Raw genomic sequence first — 22,171 nt, forward strand, 5'->3', positions numbered from 1 at the left:
AGAAATCTCCAAGTTTACAAGCTCATTTGAGTTATGCTCCCAAACAAACACACTTGGTATCCCGTTTAGATCATGTAGGTAGAACTCTTGGCATATAGGCTTCATTTAGGAAAATAGAACATCTTCATTTTATTTTTGTTAATTCTCAAATGGCAGCTTCACCAATAGAGTTAAAAAGATAACGCGGCACAGCAATACTAATAGAAATCAATAAAAGAAATGACAGAAATATGATCAAGTATCATATGTGCAACAGTTGTTCTGACACCCTTAAGAAATTCGATGAATACTAAAACATGAAGTTGGTAGTGATCGAGCCTCACGAGTTACCAATAACAAAGTGTATTAGAGGCTAGCCTTCCTGATAATGTTTAAAAGCAGATTCATGTACAACTGAAACCACTATCTCGGCTGAAACACTGGTGACACCCTCCTTCTAACAATGTCCTGGATCTGCTCAACCGACAAGACTGATGCCTCGGATTCAAAATTGGCCTCTTCCATCTGTTGGTGGATCTGCAATTGCAAAGACAAAGAGAGACATCATACCCAGAAACTACTCAAAGCTTGACCACACCCATTTTGACCCGTGACTTAGTTAGATAAAGACAAAAGCTAGTTAAGTTTGGATCAGGTTCTGGACTTGTGCTTGCAAAGGATATACCTCAAAGAACCATATGAACAGAAGCTACTTGGCTTGCTGGGTATTTGACATATGCATGGATTTGGATCAACACTATAGATGTGTGCAAAAAGCAACATAGATGAACTATGACTATGGTTGCATCAGTTTCAATTCACACAGCATAAAGAACAACTGGGTTTCTCAAGACATATAGTCCAATAGAATCCATATCTTAATGCTCTAATTATTTGGAACTCCATAACCTATGTTAGGCAACCTGAACTGTTCTAAAATACACCTGGATAACTAAAATTGATCCATGTCTAGCTTTTATATGGTAAAGCTGATACTGATACAAACACCAATTACTCGACAATGATTGCTGGAGATTTTACGGTATGGCGGTTAAATTCTTATTATAGAAATGAAAGATGGCCAACATCATGTGCATCAGATATGTTCATATATTCAAGCAAAATAGAAAAAATTGGAGACGTGACAAATGCAAAGCACCATGATCATAGGTATAAAACCAACACCCAAGTTATACAAAAAGCACACCTTTTCAAGGATTGCAGACTGATCATCCAGGTGAAAGTTGCGCATGTGCTTCAACATCTCCAATTGCTGAAAATATGTTAATCCAAACTATCCATGTTTTGGTACTCAAATAAGTCGCAGGAGTTTGCTTATATACCTGTTCATGTAAATACTGTTGCATTTCCATTCTTTCTGCGAATTTTTCTGCCCCAAGTTCTGCTTCATCACAAGCTATCTCTTCCCTTTCAAGTCAACAAAATGTAACTATGAGATGTACTTTTTCTCAAACTGGTTCAATCTCATTCCTGAGACAGGAAAACATTGCAAGACAGACTAAAGTACTGGGAAAGGTAGGGCTTAGGGAAGGAAGGTAGTTCTCATATGTATATTGATGTTCGAATTAGTTGTGGATATACAGGTCAAACTATTCTAAATTGCATAATAAATAAATCTTGATTGGTAGATGCAAAGAGTAATAGGCCAACAGTAGAGAGATTTTATCCAATTTTAGACAAAAAGATCAAAGTATGCAGCATCTATTTTCAACCAGAAAGACAAACATATTGAACAAAACCATTTCAAAAATTATAACAGATTCCTGATGTTTGACACAAATATAGAATACCTAAACAGCTCTCGAGAAATTTTAAGATAACCTTGTTGGACAGCCACAGCCTCACACAGAAATAGATGTTACACTTACTTCGCTAGAAAACCATAAAACTGAGCCATCAACTCCCGATCATTCTCATAAGTCATGTTTACTTTTCCCAAGCAAGCCAGACCAAACTGTGGATCTGAAAGGTAGAAGTATACTGAATCACATACTACATGAGCATGCTAAAAACCAATGAATAGTCCTCTGGGCTACATGCCAAAAGAACTACATGTTCACCCAATAAGCAGTAAGTTTCAACCACTATAGCAACCAAAATGTATCTTTAGAGACTTTGTATCTACCAGTAATTCAATTTGGCCCCAAACCAATTGTATTTCATGGCATGAAAAGATTCCTCAATTGCATTGTGAATGTGATTTATATTGGAGTAAACAGATGAAGGTAGTTTCTGTATCCAAATAGTTGATGAACACAAGCAGCAGCCTTTAGAACTCTTACAAACATTATCTGCCAGTTTACAAAGGGAAGCTGTAATACATGGAAAAATAATTGTCCGGCAACGCATTGTTTCACCTACAACCACTCACCAACTCCCATCTCCGAAAATATCTCCCCTTGAATTGCAGTAGTTACTGCTACAGCTTCCTGAATGCATTTAAACTTAATTACTAACGATTGAAAAGTATAAGCACATGGAGTTCAAAAGTTCATACTGGTTCTAGCTAATTTCAGCATTTGAGCTTCCATAATAAGAATAACAAAACACCGAAAGTGGTCATTTTATAGCCATCAACTCATTAACTAGAGCCGGAATTGACATTTAAACTTCAGAAATTGAAAATATATACATATCAAGCTGCACATTCCCATCAAAGGAATTCGATCAGCACTGATTTAGGATTAGCAGGAGACGATTTACCTGCTTGTCGTTGACGGCGTCAGCAATCCGTTTCTTCACCTCTGCAAACCACAAACGATTACCAGCAAAGAGAAGAAAACAATGGTGAAAAAGAGAGTCCAAAACTAAAATTACCAGGATGTGAGGTGAGAAAGGCGAACCGATCGAAGAGATAAAGCAGCTGATCTCTTGAAAGCATTCCGCTATTCTGATACTCCATTGTCGAGACTGAAATACCTCTGTCGTTGAGTCGTTTAAACCGAATGGTGCTCCGCTCTCATCAATTATAATTTACAAATGAGAATATCAAATACATAAATAAATCAAAGTGGGTCAAACGACATTGTACAGCGTGTCGACGGGAAAGTTGTCTCAAGATTTTCGCGTGGCAAGTTTGCAATTTCCGTCAACTCTCCCTTGTGGTGAGGAAGCAACCACAACATCAATGGTTTAATGCAATTTAATCCTACATACAATGAGCAAATTATTATGAGAAAAAAAAATAAGAATAATAATTTTTTATACTTTTTTAAAATAAAATAATTTATTTTTTTATCTAAAAAATAAAATACTTTATTTTAAAAAATATATTGAGATAACTTGCTATATTTAAAACACACAAGAAAATAAATTGCTTATTGCTGCTATTTTTTTCATTAAGGAATAATTTGCTCATTTATAATATCATATAGGATTGCTTGCATTTTTATCCAAAAAACAATCAATAGACAAATGTTATTGGCTTTAAATTTCTTCTACTTTCAATTTTTCCCATTTCTTTTTGTCTTTTTTTTTTTTTAATAATTCATGGTGTATGTCAAGATATTACTGAATAAATAAATTAAAAAAAATTGTCTTTTTACAATTAATTACTTTATTTTTCATCGTCTTAAGAAAATAAATTAATAAAACTCGTTGTAAAAAGATTAGAGCATTAAAAATATATTTTTCAAACTCCGGACATCAACATGCCCCTAACATGAAATCTGCCAAATCAAACTAATAAAAAGTATTTTTGCTTACTTTTTATTGGAGAGAAAGTATAAATAATTGTATTATTTAATTGATTTTTTATGATATTTGAATTGAATTTGGATATAGGGATTTTAAATTTACAATAATCAATTTATTAAATTTGTTTTGAATAGATTTGTGTCATGATTAATTTTAAATCTATATATCTTATTTTTGAGCTATTTTTAAAAATAATACGGAATTTTTTAATTTCCAAAACAAAATAATTTTAAAAATTCAAATTATTTGACCAAAATAACCTGTTTGATTGTAATAAAAAAATAAATATGTATAGAGTATTGAAGGGCAAGGGATTTATAATTTAAAAAAATATATGGACGGAGTTAAATAAAATATAGTTAAAATCCACACATTTTTACCAAAAAAATTTATGTTTTTTTTTTAAATAAAAATACATTATTGTGGGAAAAAAGCAAAGAAGAAATAATATAATTAGATAGAACAATATAAATTAAAAAAAAGTTATTAAAATTTTAATAAGTTAAAATGAAATATAAACATAATAATATATTAATGATTAAAAAATAGTGCGACCATTTAAAATAAATAAATAATAATATTGTGACAAATATTCAAAAGCATGCTAAAAATTTTAAAATTTGATGTTACGGTCTCTTAAAATAAAATGAATCATAATATCCCATATTTAACTTATACCAATTGCTAATCGTTTGCTAATTCAATTTTTTCAACATAAATTGGCCGTAAAAATATTAACGTACACAACTTGAAATTAGATAAAAGATTCTCGCCATGCTCTATCGGATGTATTAGATTTACACCCCCTGCGGCCCTACCCGAATCACAAAAGCATCAGCTCTCTCTCGTTCCAAAAGGTGCTCCGCCTTTCGCGAACTTAAATCCAATTCAGTTGATCTAATTGATATAGAGATCTATCTCAAGTTTTGCATTTCGATCTGTTATTTTCCACTTCCGTAGCAGATCCAGCCATGGATTTCATGAAGGTCTTCGATCAAACTGTCCGTGAAATGTATGTGTTTTTCTTCATCGGGTTTCTGATTCTACTGATTATTCATTTTATAATGCTGTAATACTCAGTCGCTTAAAATCATCATCGCGTTAATGCAGAAAGAGGGAGGTGAATCTAAAGGTGCTGAAGGTTCCGGAGATCGAACAAAAGGTCATACTTAAATTTATGTGAATCTGGCGTTCTTTTAGCTCTATGATGCCCCTCAACTAAGGATTATGCTGTTTTAGAATGGATTAGCTCGTTAAGTATTACTACTCACTTTGATTGCTTAATTTTTGTTAGTTTATTAGGATTGTTTCATTTTAAATGACTAATCCACTAGAATACGAGGGAGAAAAGAGGATATTGTGATTCACCATTTCACTAGATTTTTCGGCAGAAATTTAGATTTTCAGTGTGCAAGGTGATGCCTTGTTGATGTGAATTATTCTTAACAATGATGATGTAGGGTCGATTCACTTTTACTTCCCAGAACCAGCATTTTAGATTGATGGTTTTTAACTTGTCCATTGAATTAGGTTTTGGATGCAACGGATGATGAACCTTGGGGTCCTCATGGTACAGTATTGGCAGAGATAGCACAGGCGACCAAGAAATTGTACTTTCTATACTTTTAATGTCGCAAGTTTGTCACAATTTCATTATCTTCCTCTTTGTTATAAATTTGCTGAATGAGAGCTGATTCGCATTCTGTCCCATGGCTGATCTGTTGAGACATTACGCAGCACCGAATGCCAGATGGTTATGAATGTCCTCTGGACAAGATTGACTGAGACCGGCAAGAATTGGCGGTTTGTCTACAAGGTACCAACTGCAGTATTTTGTACAGTGAATGTACTGTATATTTCCTTTGGCTGAATGAGTCTAAATGAACAAACATCTGAGCTCTTTCAGTTTTCTTTCACTTCTATTGTCACTTGTTCTTCCTATTTTGTGACTTTTGACATCACTGGCAAAAATTCTAACATTTTTCTGCTCTAGTCATTGACTGTTATAGAGTATCTGGTGGCTCATGGATCAGAACGTGCTGTTGATGACATAATAGAACATACTTTTCAGATATCTGTACGTACCTTCATTCCTGACTGACTACCATTCATATACTTATGAATAAGCCAAAACTTTTGGAAGATTATCAACTCATAGATGATCATGTTGTATCCTTCTTTGATTCTTTCTGATTATCTCCTCCTCCCATTTTCAATTCTTTAGTCCCTAACAAGTTTTGAGTATGTTGAGCCAAGTGGAAAGGATGTGGGAATCAATGTGAGGAAAAAGGCAGAAAAAATTGTGGCTCTTCTAAATAGCAAAGACAAAATACAAGAAGCGAGGAATAAAGCTGCAGCCAATCGTGAAAAGTAAGCTTGTACTTTGAGATCCAATGCCTTGTTTTATTGCTTCGAGCTTCTAAATGGGTGGTTTATGACTTTTGCTGCCCCTTGTTAGGTATGTTGGTCTGTCATCATCTGGAATAACATACAAATCGAGTGCTGCCTCATTCACTAGTAGTAGCTTTAAGAATAGTGATCGCTATGGAGGTTTTGGTAATACAGGAGACAGCGAAATGTTTAAAGATAGTTATAAGGACAAGGGTCAATATGGTGAAGATAAGTATGAGAAGCCTACAAAACCAAAGAAAGATTCTTCGCGCTATGGCAGGTCCGTGCTGTTACATTCAACCAGCTACCGCTATGTTTGCTGGTGCTTGAATTGGACATTATCATTCCAATATTTCACACTTTATTCTTTTTCACCTCATCTATGTGAATTATTTTGTCTGCGTTATTCGAATTTCATAGTTTATGTGAATGGCAATGGAATATTAACTGATTGGGATAGAACGGGGGTGCTAACTGACAAAAAGGTATTCTCTCTTTTTGTGAATGTATCTTAGCCCCCTTCTGCACATTCTTTAGTATTGTTTATGAATATGCTAAAGAGTTTTACAAGCTTTCTTCTAGGACTCCGAGGCTTTTCAATAGCTTGGCCTCATGGTTGTGAGGCCTTGCATAACAGAAATGGTACCCCCGTGATTCAAAGATGAATGTATATTTTGACTTTCTTGCACAGCAGGATCCAAATCTATTTTATTTAGGATGGGATTTTGGGTTAAGCTCCATATGAGTGATGAATCTGAATTTTTGGACTTTGGGACAAGTTCCGTAAGATATATTGAGTATGGGAATTGGTCACTGCTTATTTTGTCTGATAATGCCTTTGCTTATTCTTTCTGAACTCCAAGAATGTTTTGCAGCATGGATCGGGACTCTCCAGTCACTGGTGCATCAAGAGCATCAACAAATGCGAGCAAGACCGAAAAACATGCTTCAGTTACCTCACAAAATGCATCATCGGACAAATATGATGAAGATTTTGATGATTTTGATCCTAGAGGGACTTCAAGTGCCAGTAAGTAATAGTGCTGAGAGGCCAGATTTTCTTATGCTGCAAAGTCTAGACTTCTTATTTTGCTGATAAAGAAGCGGAAAGGGACAGCTGCACATCAGTTCACATCTCTTTTCTATTGAGACTATGAAACTCAAACCTAAAAATGTTTTATGGAAAGACTCCATGGCATGTGGAGGCAGCTTTAATGATGGTGATCCAATGTATGTGGAAAAAATAAAAGACATGAAATTTAAGAATAGTTGAATCTTGATGAAATAGCTTTTCAGTGGCCAATGGTTCACAGTGATGCAGGACTTATATGAATGCACATGCACAAACATGAAATGACACACTCATACCTAAAACTTCCTATATTGGACGTTTTGACTAAATCAATATATAATTAAGGTCTGATAGCTTGAATTATGCATGTAAAGATGTAGGTATTTCTGTGCACATATTTTGCAGCGGGAACTGCATTGCTAAAATGCCGAACCTTTTTAACCCCTGAAAAAGTTCTTTCTCAGTGCATAGTTTCCATATGAAGATGGGTCCAAAGTTCCATTTTTGAGCAAGTTTCTGCATGAACTGCTGTAGATATTTCTTTTTCTCTAATCTTGTTGCCGAAGACCTATCAATGTCTATTAGAGATGGTTTGAAATTATTATTTGCAAGTTATCTTTGCTTTTAACAGAACCTTCTTCTGGAAGTCAAGTGGATCTTTTTGGGCAAGAGTTTGTTGGTGACCTCTTGGATGCACCAGTATCTGTTCCGACAGATAAGTCTGATTCCTTAGACCATAATCCATCAGAGGTTGACTTATTTGCTGATGCTGCTTTTGTGTCAGCAGCACCCTCACCAGCAGGAGTAGAAAATCATGAGCATCTGGTAAGGCTGCCACCAACATGTTAAAAAGAGTAGGGCACCTTAATACTTGCGCTGAATCAGGCCTAATGATCAATTAACTTCTCTCTAAACTTGACATGCCTTGTGTGTGTCTGTGTTTGTGTGTGGCGTGCCCGCACTCATGCTCATTGATGGGAATTTTTTTAAATTACAGAGACATGCATTTAGTGGTCATATTTAAAATTTAAAACTGGAAGTTTCCTGAAATATTCTGTTGCAGAACCCCATTAGCATTAGGTAAAGGAAAGTGACGTCTAGATCCTAAACTCTATTGATCGCTGATTGGTTTGCGGTTTCTTTCTTCTTCTTTCGTACTCTATTTATGGCTCCTATCATCATAAAATTCTTATTGAGGGAGTTGTTCATCCTGTGTTTTTGTTTCTGATTTTGTTGGGGTTGGGGTTGGGGTCAGGGGTGCAATATTTTTGGCTGACTTCATGTGTAAAATTGTATCTATTCTTTTACATCTCTCAGTGTTTCAATCTTGCCCCTGAGCTAATTAAATATGTGCTGGCCATCCTGCAGACCAACGTTGATCTATTTGCCTCTCAACCTGCCCCTTCTGCTGTTTCTACTACAATGGATTTTTTCGCTGCACCTGATCCACCTTCACAGCTCGACAACAAACCTTCAAAATCTGATGCAACTGTCAATGTCGTTGATCCATTTGCTGATGTTCCACTCAACAATTTCGAGGGGTCTGACCCTTTTGGTGCCTTTACTTCTCATACAGATCCTTTATCAACAATCTCTCACCAAAATTCTCCTAATGATGGAAGCCATGGAAACATTAAAGGATCTTCAACTGAAACCAAGCTCCCATCCAAGAAAGACTCCTTTCAAGTCAAATCCGGAATATGGGCAGATTCTTTGAGCCGTGGATTAATTGACCTAAATATAACTGCACGTAAGTAAACTCTCTGGCTGCAAGCACTATATAGAAATTATACAAAGGAGGTACCATGACTTGTAACCTGCTCAAAAGGCAGGTTGTCCTGCTGCTCAAAAGAATGACAGTGCGATCACACTAGTAGCATGGGAGCATTACTCTACTTTGTATCCTTCAGAAGTTCACAAAAATATGAACATGCCAAACCCCAATTCAATGAAAAGTGGGACTTGAAATTTGAGGAGATTAGTGTTGTGGTTTATGCTGATATTATTTGTATTTCATCTTGTGTTTGCAGCAAAGAAGGTCAACTTAGCAGATGTTGGTATTATCGGTGGATTGACTGATGGATCAGATGAGAAAGACAAGGGACCTATGCCTTCCTTTTACATGGGTAGCACTATGGGTGTCGGATCTCTAGTTGGTAAATCTGGGTTCACATCAGCTTCAAACGACGACTTCTTCTCAGGCCTAAGCAGTCAACAATATCAATTTGGAGGCTTTCAGAAATGAATTATTTTTTCTACTAGACTGCTAATATTTGTTTGTTTAATTTTCACTCGCAAATTTTCAGTCAAGGATTTGACTTCTGGAGCACGTGAAGCTTGTACATCATGTCCTTTACCATTATTTTAACGTTTTGTGCTGTCTGCTATTACGGATTATTCTCGGGACTTGGATGTACCTGCTCGTGTTCATGTAAAATGTTTAAAATTGCAAAGATACGCAGGTCAGTGCTGCTTTAGATGAGCGGGCCTATTCATTTCTTGATATGAAATATACCAACACGAGAAGTCCTTCTGCGGCACAATTTTCTCTCATTCAACGAGTAAAAGAGATGTTAGTGATTGGTTTTTTAATTAACAAAAATACTGATTTTTTTTATGTGATAAGAAGGAACATACATTGAAACTTTTTACCTGCCTTAATAGATATGGTTTAAATAGAAAGATATGAGATGAGGTAAACTTAAAATACTACGAGAATGAGTAACATGTAAATGGTTTTTAAGAGTTACAATCAGAGGGAAAACCCAGATTCATGCCACAAACTGGTCTAATATTTGATACAACCCCTTCAGTACACAACAAAGATGGCAACTGATTGGCTTTGCCACAATTTTTCATAAGCATAAGATCTCATCTATGGATCATTTATTTACATAATAGTTTCTAGTACATTTGTAGCATTCTACCCCTTAGCATGGCTTCTGCTTTCCTAACTTGCTTTACCGGGCCAATTATGAACACCTGCATCACAGCCGCAAAAAATAGCAACTCAAATAGGTTAGTTTGTCGCTATCATCACTTGAAATAGCACTATACTCAAATTGATTCCACAATTTTCATAGCCCGGTCGACAATGTTTATCTACTTTTTGCCATAGGACCAGGTTCCAGCACAAGCCCTTTAAGGTAGAATTTAATTGATTCAGATTTTCAAGCAGTCCACTGAAACTGTTAATCAACAATTAATAAGAAAGCTGGAAGAATAATATCAAGCCAGAAAAATACGGCCCTCTCTATGAAAAGTTGTCAAGCTTGTAAGCACATTATAATAACACTTGCACAACGACAGGGCTAGCAGAACTTTTACTGGTTAGCATTTTACCTCACTGTAGAAAAATTGGAATAAACACTTGCATGATTCCCCTGTTCCATTTTAAGCCCATAATAATGAACTCTTATGTAATTTACTTCAAGATTGAGATTACTACTGTATCACTTTACAAAAAGAAAAAATAGGTGGTCTAGGCTAATAGGGTAGGTTTTATGAACTTGGTAAATGGAAGACTAACCTTGTCTGGGGGGCCCTTATCACCTCCAAAAAATATCTCAGCGCTGCAAAAGCAAATATATCTATCATAAGTAAGGACAAGATGAAAGTGATCCCAAGTCCCAACCAAAGAAAGCATTCATCTAGATGGGATAAGTTGCAGTCACTCTTCACCCAACTGTAACATTTATTGGCCTCTTGCATGGGAAAAACTAAAAGGCACCCCTTGATCTTTTTTATTGGATTCAAAAGTATATAGAGTCCAAAGATATACCAATGTGTCCATGAATAGCTGTCATATTTCTGGTTTTATCCTTTCACATGAAACATACATGAAAGTATATCTCTTAAACCGCTCACATTCAATTCGTTTTAAGTTGCATTTGTACAAGTCGAATCAATTTATTCAGGCAACTTACTATTTATCAAATATTTTCTAGAAGCATGTTACGGTATAATCTGTGCAAATCCACTAGATCCCACCTATATCATGCATCACGGAAACCAAATAGGACTTACCTAATACGGTATACCAGTACTTTGGTTCGTGAGATATAGCAGTTTGTCAACTAGAATTAGATGTTGCCAGTACTCACAATGGAATTAATGAAATGACAGGCTATAACTTGCATATCATGTGAGAAGGTGCACCTGCATGATTGCTTTATTGACAAGATATTAGCTCCTCGCTTTCCAATAACACATCCCATTTTCCCTCGAGGAACATCAAGAACAGACAGGATTTCTTCTTCTGGTGCCGTTTTATCAGCAATCAAATTGTCTGCAGTGATGAAACAACTACATAATCACTGATTTAGCAGACACAGCATACAAAATGTCACAATATGTCAACTTCTGACCACACCTAGGGTAAACACTATGCAACATAGCGTGATATAACCCCATTTTTTTTATTTGCAATACCGAATCTACTTTTCACAAGGAAAGGTATGCATTACACTTAGTTCTGCTCCAGTGCATACTCAATTTTCAGAGTTGAAAAAGTATACTTGGGAAATCTGCAATTACTCTTGCTAATTCTGATATCACATTTCCTATACAAGAACAGTATAATCCACCATGTCTATTGTTTCATAGTAGCTATTTCCAGTCAGACTAAGAACACACAAAACATACACATATGGATATATTTATTTTCTTTAGAAAGCTCGTGGTTACATGATTGAATTGGTAGCTTATGTATTGCGTGCATATAGACATATCTATATGGCACTTGAAATATAAAGAAAAGGGAACAATTAGCTTAGTAGAAGAGAATATAGACCTGGAATTGGAGGCAAAGGTGGCCAATCTGCAAAATTACTATCATCAATGCAGAAACAACGACAATATAGTGCACCACGAACTGCAAGATACCACAAGGATCTCTCGTTTAACTTCTCCACCATCTTGTGATAAATAAATAGAAGAAAGCGAACATCATCTGCAGCTGCACGGACCATTAACTCAGACAACGGTCTATATGTCCAAAAGTTGGGATCCTGGGAAAAAAATAAATTATCAGGATCAAGACACGCAGAGAAACAGCCAATATGTTAAACATTGCAGAGTTAACCACAATAGTGTAGATAATTTAGTGTAATTCTAGCATATTTGAAGTAATTTATGTCATAAAACTTTCGGTTGAGGATTTTGTGTGTCTGTGAACACATGGATAATACATCATACCAGATAGCAGCAGTTCTACACCATACTTCCAAAATTCATAAGCATCACAATGAAGAAAAATTGAGCAGAACAGGAAAAATGCCCGTGCTACTCTATAAATAAGAAACAAAAGCTCAAAAATTGCTCCAAAAGATTTAAAGAGATGAAAACAAATGTGCAAGTTCTCGAACTCTACTGGAAACAAGTCAATGCATCTGGCAGAACTATTTGCCAGAACCCAAGTTACTTCATACCCTATAGCAAAGGACTTCTAGATAGACATCTTGACATTACTAATTTGAGCTAATTTAATTATTAATTCACATTCATAATTTACTGATGCACAGAAACACATTGAATCATATAATACTTTTCCAGAAGTGGGAAGCATTCCCAGGTCCTGGTCGGCTCAATCAACCTGAATAAAATAAACAGCAACCACCTCCAGATGACATAAGAAGAACTGACCTGCCTCAACAGAAGGCGAACCTCTTCCTTCTCAACATATGATATGCCTGAAAAAAGTTCTTCTAATGAAAAACAAGCATATGGAAGCCCTTGATCTAAAAAAACAATAAATTCTTAAACAAGAGCATCAACAAAGAGTGTGGACTAGTCCTTGGAAAAACAATGAACTATTCAGAAATTATAAGGGAAAACAAAACTAAAACCAGATATTACCACCAAATCGCGGGTCAGCAAGCAGCCCAACGAATGATATGTAGTCATCTGGCACTCTCTTATGTCCTTCTTGCTCCTTAATCAAAGAATAAGCAATCTGCTTGGAACAGGTATAAAAGGAAACAATATAAAATATTAATTTTGTTACAGTCAAAACAGAAAAATTGTACTTCTAAATTCTACAAGCTCTTGAAGGCAAAAGGCAACAGCACCCCACATCTCCCCAATCCAATTCTCCCCCGAAAAGAAAGCTGCCTTCCCACAAGGAGGACATAGTCATCAGCCAAAAATGATGACTTCCAGAGACCAAGAAGTCATTAGTCAACAGATATAATCAGGCTAGAGAACCACCAAATCACCAAAAGGTTTAAAGTGAAAAAGGATGCCAGGAGCTTCTGGGACAAAAGGAGCCCACAACTCCTCAGGTAAATGAACTTACACGTCAAGCTAAGAAGATCATTGACATCATCAGGTGATATAGTATATAAAGACTGTTACTAGTACATTTTTTTATACATTGGATTAAGTATAGGACAGGCTTTTTCTGTTCCAGGTATAGGAAATTCATATACATTCTCTGTCAACATATGATGAAACTATACAAATAGATCAAAGACAAAGACATCAGTACTCAATTCTAATTACTCATTTTTCTGACATCAATAGCTAAAGGAGATTACCAACCTGGGTGTCCACAACATTATGTAACTTAATGCCGAACTGGAAGTATAATGCCTGCAACATGTAGACAAAAGAGAAATAAAATTATTGAATAATTCAAACCATAAAGGAGGAAGCGGAGAGAATCAGCAACAGACCTCACTATCTCGTTTGCAGTCGTGAATAACTTTTGTGATGTAACTCGACTCAAGTGCAGGCTTACAGGCCTTCACGAGTGTCTGTCCACCCTCAATAGCGTCAACCAGATATATTGCATCTGGAAATGCAAGCTGCATCAAAATAACATCAGTTCTAAGTGCATACCTCAATTGGATTCTATTTAACAACAATACTATTTTAGATTAATATATATAGTTCTAAGTTTTGGTCTGCAACCATCATGATTTTATTAGCTAGCTCTCAAAACTGAAATCCATATTTTGGTTTAAAGGGAAGATCAACAGGTTAAAAAGGCACTCCACTCATCTACAAACCAAATGCTCACTTAAGACTTTTCTAGGTAGCCAAGAAAATATGGATGAGATGACGAAACTGCAAAATATGACCACTTACTTGGGGACCTCTCATTTTCAAATTCTTACATTTTGTTAACAGACAAGACCAAGAAAGAATCACAGTAGCAAGAAAAACTAATGTGTATGATTAATATGACTGGCTTTACATATTGAGTAGGGATGCTGTCAGGATAACGAAATCATGAAATTTCTCTTAAAATTCTAGTACAGTTAGATAAGGACTTGACAAGAATAATAAGATTGTAGTGTGCTTGAATTTGAGTAATTATCTCTTGAAATTAATAAATATTCTGATTTTTGAAAAATAGAAAATATGCCATAACAAAATGAAAAAAACACCTGCATAATACAAAGAGACCCGTCACGGCAGAGATCAACCCCCTCACAATCAAAGCCTATGACCAGTTGCCTCTCACATGAAGGCTGCAGGAATTCTGCAGGAAGTTGAGATGCATCGGTGACAACATGGATAGGAACTGTAGACAAACATGCTTCATTCTCCAAGGTTTTGTCACCTGAAAAAGAAACAGTTAAGGGACCTATAATGTGCAAATCAGGTGACTGCAGAATTTGGCTCTTAAAAGACGAATTCACTAAGAGCAGCATATGATGCAATTTGTAAGCATAAATCAACAAGGCACTATCTGCTCAAACTAAGCAAATGTTAATACCACTATTCTGATGCATCTTAGAAAGAAGCATAATCCCCAAAAGATGTACGATACATGTGCCAAGTATTAGCTCCCCAAAATAAAACCTAGTAACTGACACTGATCAGCATTTCTAGTGTTCTTCATACTAGCATTTAGAACACAAAGGTGTCAATCAATGGTCCCCCGTCCAAGACTCCAAATCCTCTCAAACAACCATGATTGATACTTTGAAAGTCATAAAATGATTATATCAAAACATAAAGGAAATACAATTGAATTTTTCCTCCTTTCTATTCCAGACAATATATTTATGTCATAACTAAAGCTTCACATGAAGAAGTGAGCATTTTACCTGCACAAGACTTAACTCACATGTCATCCACTGACTTCAGCTTCAGACCTATATGTTTGTTCCTCATGAAATTCTATAATATATGAATCCAACAACTTCAATTTGCAAGTTGCCTGTATATTCGCACAATATACAGCTCTGTATGTATAAAAATGTACGCTTACGTGGATGATAGCCATTTTTACATCCACCAAGCATTTGTGCTTCTATAACACCCATTCCAGAAATTCAGAAAATCACCTCCCACTAACAACAAAATGCAAAAAATACGCAAAGAAGAAAAAGGAAAAGGAAAAAGAACCACAAATCAATTCCCATAGACATTATATTTCTATCATTCCGTCCAAGAGAACCCCCGAATTGGGAAAACACAAATTCACAGAACTCAATGACTATTACCAGTTATTAATTGCAGGAATTCACTTAAGCATTTAAATTGAAGCGCTGATTTGAACAAATTAAAATAATAGGTTAAATTAATAGAAATGCATATTAGATTTAACTGGTTAGCATGATTTAGAGATCAAATTAAAGAAAAAAATAAGGGAAAAAAGAAGAAATTACCAGGGTCCGGAGGCAGAGGAATGTGGGTCTTATGAGGGGACGCCATGTCAGAATTTGGAAAATTCCTCCGGATTTCAGCGTCAGCTTAAACATAAGAACGCTGAGATCGCCTCCCGTTCATTTTCCTCCAGTTTTATACAGTTCCTATAGAATTAAGACATTGCGAAACCCGTTTCTAGCTACTGTGTTTATTTTTACTTCTATATATTATCAGATTGATATTATCTATATCAGATTAATTTAATTAGTTGAACTACAGAAAGAAATTTTGAAATATATATTTTCTTAGTCTATAATCTTGTAGTCGACAATCTGTTATTGTGATAATGTGGCCCGCAAATAGAGATATTATACCACTATTGATTTATTTCATTGAATTACGGCAATCACTGATAATGTTTTCGAGATTATGTGCGCAATATAAAGAGAATCTATATTAAGTTTTATTTTAATCTAGGATAAATAAAACAAACTCTCATAAAATTTATCATAACTATAAATACTTTTTTGAAAATTTACAAAAACTCCTCGTGACATTCCATTGTAAGGCATATGTTAGATGATCATTAATTCCAAAAAATATTTTTGAACTTTTAAATATTAAGGAGCATTTGTAATTACGATAAATTTTAAAAAAAATTATTTGTAGTTTACCCTTTTAATTATTGCAGTCAGTAATCCATTTTTGGTCCTTTTTATTATGAAACCATGATGTTGATATGAATCGTTTGTAATGATCAAGATTTCTGGCTATTTGTGAGATTGGCATGTTTGGAACTTGGAAGATTATTAGCCTAGAGATTTGATTTCAACAACTGAACGAGTTAATCCAAATTCAGTGACTATTTAATTAATCAATTATCTTTAAACAGAAAAGAATTAAATAATCGAATTATGCTAATCTTCATTAAGTCAACAAAACGAGTATAATTTTGTAGAATCCGGTTATGATCGATCGAACTTGCAACAAGAATCAAATACAGTTACAAAAGAATACAGGCAAAATGGTTTCAGAAGTTGAATCCCAAACGCCAAACTGATGTGAAAGAAAGAGGTGGTTCCCACCTGCTCAATCACAGCAGCAGAAGAGAAGCTTTACATTGAATCATACTGTTTTCTTTCTTCTTGTATAGACCTAAAGATTCTTGCAGCAGATTCAGATGCAGATAAGGCATTATGTGGGATGACCTTGATCACCCGACTCTGGCGCTCAGGTGTAGCAACCTGAGGGGTCGACTTGGAGGCACTGATAGCCCCAGAAGTGGGGAAAAGTGGAAGCATATTTCTTCCTTCCAAATTGTTGCTCGCTTGACTACCGGACCGTCTTTCAATCGGGCTACTACCTGTGCTAGCTTGCATATCAATATCCTTGGACGCCCGCCGCAAGTTAATATCGTCTGGAACTGCCCCATTCTTTTGGCTTGGGGAAGTGAACAAGTTATGATGTTGGTTGATGAAATTGGCTTCTCCTGCTGAAAACCGACCCAGAGTAGCTGGGGGGTTCATTTGCTCAACAGATGAACCTGAGAATGCTGCCGTGTTCATAATTGGCATGCCGTAGGGAGGAGGCAAGTAGCCATGAGGACCAACAGGAGGAAATGAAGGTAGTTGATACTGAGGAGGTGGAGCTGGAAGTCCATATGGAGTTAAAATGTTGCCCATCATTGGATTTGATGCAGGGGGAGCACAAGGTTGGCCCATAAATCCAGGTCCAGGATATGGCTTGTATACTAGTCCCTCAGAAGGAGACATCACCGGAATCAACCACTGGTGCGGCCCTTGTGGTTGATTGAAACACCACGATTGATTGACAGATGGTGCAGGAGAGTTTGCGCTCAATGGTCCACAACTTGAAGGCAGACCCCCGTTTTGAGCGGAAGAAATGGATGCTTTCTCAACAGTGTTTTCAGCAGAGCCTTCCTTCTTGTGACTTGGCTTCTCTGTGTCGCCTTTTTGCTTGGAAACATTTGGGATTGCTTTAACAGCGCAACCCAAGGGGAGTTTCTTTCCATGCAAAGGCTTTAAAGGCTTACCCAAATAACCAGAGTCCTCCAGCAGAACATGTGGTGAAGCAGAAATCAATTTCTGAACCTGATTTATAATGATGCAGAGATGTTTACATACCAAACATAGGCTGGAGGCAGTACACATATCAGCAATCATAAGCCACTAAAACTGAATAAATTGCCTCACCTTTATCAGTCTATGCAGCTCAAACACTTGAACTGCAAAAAGTCTTTGTTGACTGCAAGGAAGAAAAGATAAGGTCTTAGACTCGCAACATAAAATTAATGAAGCTTGGCAGAGCAACCAAGCAGAAAGTTAAGCACAATCTCGGCCTGAATCAATAAATTTGAATGTCAGCTTCACACACAAACTTTCCACATCACTGATCATTTGTATGTCGAGTACTAAAGTACAAATAGAACATGAGAAAATAGCAACAATCAGAAACTTCAAGACAACCCCTCCTAGTTAGTAATACAAACAAGAAAGTATGATCAACAGGTGTAAGCTTGCAATTTAACTTTCAGAGAGAAGCACAAAAATAGTGAAATTGACATAGAAAATGTTGATGCATAGGTAGATAATCGTACTTTTAAGTTTTTGATCATTTATACATGAGTTATTCTCATATTCACTGAGGAAATGTCACAAACCATGGCCCAGAACTTAAAGGAACATGTGGCAACTGCACAAGTTAGTTAGTAATACAAATGGAAAAAGTTTCAGATGTTTTGCTTCTCTGACCACAAAGGCAACTAAGGTACTATCCAGAGCCTTTTCCTGTCCCGAAGTCAGACCAGCATTGCTTCCGCAGTTAATTCTCTCAGCTACTCCAGCAACATAAAAAACAATAAGAGATACTTATCCTGGAAAACAAGAAAATGGACAAGAAGGAAAGGGCCATGGCTGTTTGACTCACCTTGAATAAATTGTACACTCTCAGATGAACCCACCATGCTATACAAAAGATGATGCGCCTCCCGAATACATCGAAAGTGGCTGATCAAATAAATTTCTCACTTTGAGGGATTATTAGACTCTGCACCAGTAAACCCACCCACCATTTAATCACACAGACAATATATGTACTCAAATTGCAGAAAAAACATCCTCACATCTTGAGTCAGCGCCAGAAAGTGGCTCGAACGATTAAAGGACAATTAAACCAGCAGCAATTAAATCTGGCAAGCGCCCAGACTGGGTAGCTAGAGGGGACCCACAGAACATCCCAACGTGTAGAAACACATAACCTTCTCCAGCGACTTTACAAACCTTTCTCAATTTTGTGTTCTGATGGACAAGATTTCTATGAACACAATCAACTAGTCTCACTACTTTTAACACAATCCTTCACCATATCACTTCTCCAAGCATATACGAGATTAATAACAGTAGCCTAATAAAATCCATCACACAAAAAATTACTGATGTAATTGCCCAGGAACAGGACATAAAGCTTATATGACCAGGCACAGAAACAATGGTGACTAATCACACAAGTCTGGATCAATCCACAGGGAAAAGAAAATGCCAATTTGATACAAGAACTCCTACCAAGGGAGAGTCGAAAGCAAAAACAAAAGCAAACATAGAAGTTTCAAACAGTTCCTTTGCTTATTGAACTTCCACTATTGCTTGGTCTAACTGCTCTATATTATATTTAAGATATTGTTTAACTGAATTGATTTAATAACAATCTAGGAAGACTGCTACCTGATCATAATCAAACCCTGATCGTATACGAATAAATGAAGTTTCAGTCACTTATAACCTCATGTGATTGAACCAAAGATAATTTCTATTGAGGCATAATGTTCGTTTTAAAAAAAAAAAAAAAAAATCATCCTGTTGTGCAAGTAAAATTTTAGAGCTTCAACCAAATCGCCAGACAGCAACAAATGAGATGCAACAAAGAGAGCATAATAACTTACTTTACAAGAGCTCTTCTGGCTTTCCAAAAATGTTTCTGGCCTATCATGCTCACAACATCATCAGGTGTTATATCCAGTCCAGATATGGTATCCAAAACAGAAGTTTCAGAAACACTGTCGCCCTTCTCCAAGTTATTCATTTGTGGTGACCTACAAGAACCATCTTCAGAAGATTCTGTATCATTACTAACACCGTGCACAAGATTCTGGTCTTCTGATGGTAAACCTTTATTTGAATCAGATGAATTTCTTCTTGCTACTGATATTGTATTCTTCCTTAAAGCAGCATTACATTGCCTATTGCTAGAAGGTTGTGACTCGGCACAGAGCTCTGGTCTTACACAATTATCAGTCTTTAATCTGTCAATATTATCACTGGGCTCATCTCTTGATTCATGAATCAGAGAGCAACCAGTTTGCTTGTCAGTGGATGATGAATTTGAAATGGCTTTAACCCAACCAACCACTACCTCTTTTGAGTTTTCTCTCTTCTGGTTGTTGCCCTCTTGCCTTGTGCTGTGTTCATTCATGCCTGTTTCTTCGGCATCTTGGGATTTCAACGAGTGATCGAAAATATGAGGATTGGAGGATGAAAGTCTTTCCCGGTCCATATTAATACTATACTTATCAAATTCTTGACTAGCTATAGAGTGGACGAAAACAGGAACACTGTAGTCACCTTCATTTAATTTCTTCCTCTGCTGTAATTGTGGCGATGAAGTGCTGAAATCAGAATATTGACTGTATTGGTTCTCAGACGGATGTCCAGGTGGAACCTGACGAGAGAAACACATACCTCGGTCATTTCCACCACCCTGCAAGTACAAGTTGCTTGGACTGATCAGAAACAAATGAGTTTACAGAAAAAAACTATCAGACAACAATCCATTTCCAGAAACTGGAATGGAAGGCAGCACTTCACACCCTCAAACAGAACTAACATTGAAAATTTTGGTCTCTTCCATCTAAGAACTTGCAACTTTTTGAGCTAGTATTCTCAAGCTAACTACGGGGTACGGACTTCCTTACGCTCCCCCTCCCCCCATCGTGCGAAACTAACAATTAACAAACGGGTTAATTACCGGTAGAAGTTTTACGCATTTTGTACCTGAACTTGAAAGACCGTTTTAACTTTGTCCAACTGAAAAAAATCACGTAAAGAAACTGGAAAATCCAAGAGAAAGGATAAATGCTGTGTACACTATATGTTCAACAAATTGCACCAACCCTGATCAACCATCAGGTGTTCACAATCTTTTGACTTCACCCGCAAATTTACCAGACATGATAACAGTGTAAACTCAACCATAAGAAGTTGAAACTTATATAAGTAAAAAAGATCAAGATACCGAAATAGTTAGCAAAGCATTTAAGTTTTCAAACCTCACCTGGCTCAACCGAGGCACCAAATTGGCAGCGGAATTACTGGGGTCACAAGGCATCACTGGATGACTGAATCTCTGAGAAGGAATACTGAGCTGCTCATAAAGGGCCATCTTGTTTCTTGGAGGTGCTCTTGGCCCTCCCTTCTCGGTATCATTAACATGAAGCCTAGGAAACATTGGCCCCATCATTTTCTCCTCATCTTTCCCTCTCTTCATCCTCGCTCTTTCTAAACACTAGACCGCTTTCTCTTTCCGTTTTGCAAACACCGAATCACCAACTCACCATCTCCAGATGTCCTTTTACATAAACAACCTGAAATCCACATGCCCACAGCTAACAAGATCAAATCTCTCTCTTAAAACAACTCCACAATTTTCAACAAATTACACCTTGCAACGAAAAGCCACTAACATCAATTAGGAAACCAGTATGCACATATCAAATCCATCACTGACAAATTCCAATTCCAAAAGCAACCCACTCACCCCAAGAAAACATCAAAAACACTAACTCCATCTTTAATCACAATTAACCAGAAAAAACAAAACGCAGAAACGCACAAGCAAACGTCAACAACTCTTCTTTCCCCTTCCTCACAAAGATCAAAGAACAATAAGGAACCAAAAAATTCACAGCAAGAAAGCCTGAAAGAAGCAGCACAAATACCTTTTAAGCAGCCGAAACATAAATGCAATCTGATAAGGGAAAGGTAACAGCAGTGAAATCTAAATAGATTTGAGAGTTTGGATTCTGTGTAGAGAAAAAGGTGGGGGGGTGATGTGGGTTAAAGAGGAAAGGGGAGAAAGTGCAAGGCTGTTGTGGACCCAATATTTGGATAGAACAGAACCTAGAAGCTCCTAAAGAGGAAAATAGAGTGCATTAAAAAATTCAACTTTTAGGACATCTACTGCTAGATTTTCGCCCAAAAGAAACCCCGCTAAGATTAGGTCCACTTTCTACAATTACTTTCATTTTGACACGTTTCCACTATTTTTTTTTATTTTACTTTTTCTTCTTTTTCAATCACCCTTTTTAGATTAAAACCAATCCCTTCAAAATTATATACT

General features: G+C 36.4%; 4 protein-coding genes across 8 annotated transcripts; 1 reads left to right on the top strand and 3 right to left on the bottom strand.

The window, feature by feature from the left end:
• Window positions 1–170: 170 nt before the first annotated feature.
• On the bottom strand, window positions 171–3,085 carry LOC105164699 (plant/protein). Its single transcript, XM_011083418.3, has 7 exons — window positions 2,818–3,085; window positions 2,704–2,744; window positions 2,372–2,429; window positions 1,869–1,962; window positions 1,323–1,407; window positions 1,187–1,252; window positions 171–516 (listed from the first exon to the last, which is right to left on the bottom strand). Exons 1-7 carry the CDS (start codon window positions 2,900–2,902, stop codon window positions 403–405), a joined length of 543 nt encoding a protein of 180 aa, XP_011081720.1. The 5' UTR covers window positions 2,903–3,085; the 3' UTR covers window positions 171–402.
• Window positions 3,086–4,454: 1,369 nt separating this feature from the next.
• LOC105164698 (clathrin interactor EPSIN 1) lies at window positions 4,455–9,638 on the top strand. 2 transcript variants are annotated; one of them, XM_011083416.3, is made up of 12 exons: window positions 4,455–4,553; window positions 4,660–4,708; window positions 4,807–4,858; window positions 5,227–5,306; window positions 5,434–5,512; window positions 5,690–5,773; window positions 5,921–6,066; window positions 6,155–6,367; window positions 6,963–7,117; window positions 7,791–7,984; window positions 8,528–8,909; window positions 9,190–9,638. In XM_011083416.3, exons 2-12 carry the CDS (start codon window positions 4,668–4,670, stop codon window positions 9,402–9,404), a joined length of 1,641 nt encoding a protein of 546 aa, XP_011081718.1. In that variant the 5' UTR covers window positions 4,455–4,553; window positions 4,660–4,667; the 3' UTR covers window positions 9,405–9,638. The 2 variants fall into 2 exon arrangements, with proteins under 2 accessions (XP_011081718.1, XP_088737663.1); XM_088881537.1 differs by lacking the exons at window positions 4,455–4,553; window positions 4,660–4,708 and having other exon boundaries at window positions 5,423–5,512.
• A 239-nt stretch (window positions 9,639–9,877) lies between these two features.
• LOC105164697 (3'-5' exonuclease domain-containing protein / K homology domain-containing protein / KH domain-containing protein) lies at window positions 9,878–15,937 on the bottom strand. Its single transcript, XM_011083415.3, has 10 exons — window positions 15,781–15,937; window positions 14,551–14,726; window positions 13,834–13,965; window positions 13,700–13,750; window positions 13,016–13,112; window positions 12,803–12,849; window positions 11,952–12,168; window positions 11,318–11,447; window positions 10,689–10,731; window positions 9,878–10,141 (listed from the first exon to the last, which is right to left on the bottom strand). The coding sequence occupies exons 1-10, from the start codon at window positions 15,824–15,826 to the stop codon at window positions 10,064–10,066; spliced, it is 1,017 nt and encodes a 338-aa protein (XP_011081717.1). The 5' UTR covers window positions 15,827–15,937; the 3' UTR covers window positions 9,878–10,063.
• Window positions 15,938–16,659: 722 nt separating this feature from the next.
• On the bottom strand, window positions 16,660–21,956 carry ELF3 (hydroxyproline-rich glycoprotein family protein). Of its 4 annotated transcripts, none has more exons than XM_011083413.3 (5): window positions 21,771–21,956; window positions 21,107–21,416; window positions 19,719–20,533; window positions 17,974–18,025; window positions 16,660–17,871 (listed from the first exon to the last, which is right to left on the bottom strand). In XM_011083413.3, the coding sequence occupies exons 2-5, from the start codon at window positions 21,317–21,319 to the stop codon at window positions 16,876–16,878; spliced, it is 2,076 nt and encodes a 691-aa protein (XP_011081715.2). In that variant the 5' UTR covers window positions 21,320–21,416; window positions 21,771–21,956; the 3' UTR covers window positions 16,660–16,875. The 4 variants fall into 4 exon arrangements, 2 of the variants coding, with proteins under 2 accessions (XP_011081715.2, XP_088737984.1); XM_088881858.1 differs by lacking the exon at window positions 21,771–21,956 and adding an exon at window positions 21,590–21,742; XR_016066003.1 differs by lacking the exons at window positions 19,719–20,533; window positions 21,107–21,416; window positions 21,771–21,956 and adding exons at window positions 18,707–18,826; window positions 18,903–19,712 and having other exon boundaries at window positions 17,774–17,871; window positions 17,974–18,614.
• Between the last annotated feature and the right edge of the window lie 215 nt (window positions 21,957–22,171).

The sequence above is a fragment of the Sesamum indicum genome, linkage group LG6 (genome assembly GCF_026168435.1).
Source record: "Sesamum indicum cultivar Baizhima isolate 11 linkage group LG6, ASM2616843v1, whole genome shotgun sequence".
Lineage (NCBI taxonomy): Eukaryota > Viridiplantae > Streptophyta > Magnoliopsida > Lamiales > Pedaliaceae > Sesamum > Sesamum indicum.

Bases quoted from the DNA above. Each gene is read 5' to 3' on its own strand.
- LOC105164699 (XM_011083418.3), bottom strand. From the start codon at position 2,902: ATGGAGTATCAGAATAGCGGAATGCTTTCAAGAGATCAGCTGCTTTAT. The intron at 2,745-2,817 runs GTAATTTTAGTT...TGTGGTTTGCAG, and splicing joins CTTTCTCACCTCACATCCTG to AGGTGAAGAAACGGATTGCT. The intron at 1,253-1,322 runs GTATATAAGCAA...ACATATTTTCAG, and splicing joins AACAGTATTTACATGAACAG to CAATTGGAGATGTTGAAGCA.
- LOC105164698 (XM_011083416.3), top strand. From the start codon at position 4,668: ATGGATTTCATGAAGGTCTTCGATCAAACTGTCCGTGAAAT. The intron at 4,859-5,226 runs GTCATACTTAAA...CCATTGAATTAG, and splicing joins TTCCGGAGATCGAACAAAAG to GTTTTGGATGCAACGGATGA. The intron at 5,513-5,689 runs GTACCAACTGCA...TTTCTGCTCTAG, and splicing joins ATTGGCGGTTTGTCTACAAG to TCATTGACTGTTATAGAGTA.
- LOC105164697 (XM_011083415.3), bottom strand. From the start codon at position 15,826: ATGGCGTCCCCTCATAAGACCCACATTCCTCTGCCTCCGGACCCTG. The intron at 13,751-13,833 runs GTCTGTTGCTGA...TACATGTTGCAG, and splicing joins ACTGCAAACGAGATAGTGAG to GCATTATACTTCCAGTTCGG. The intron at 10,732-11,317 runs GTGCACCTTCTC...TTGCTTTTGCAG, and splicing joins TCAATAAAGCAATCATGCAG to CGCTGAGATATTTTTTGGAG.
- ELF3 (XM_011083413.3), bottom strand. From the start codon at position 21,319: ATGAAGAGAGGGAAAGATGAGGAGAAAATGATGGGGCCAATGTTTCCT. The intron at 20,534-21,106 runs GTGAGGTTTGAA...TTGTACTTGCAG, and splicing joins TGGTGCCTCGGTTGAGCCAG to GGTGGTGGAAATGACCGAGG. The intron at 17,872-17,973 runs GTGAGGCAATTT...ATTATAAATCAG, and splicing joins AGCTGCATAGACTGATAAAG to GTTCAGAAATTGATTTCTGC.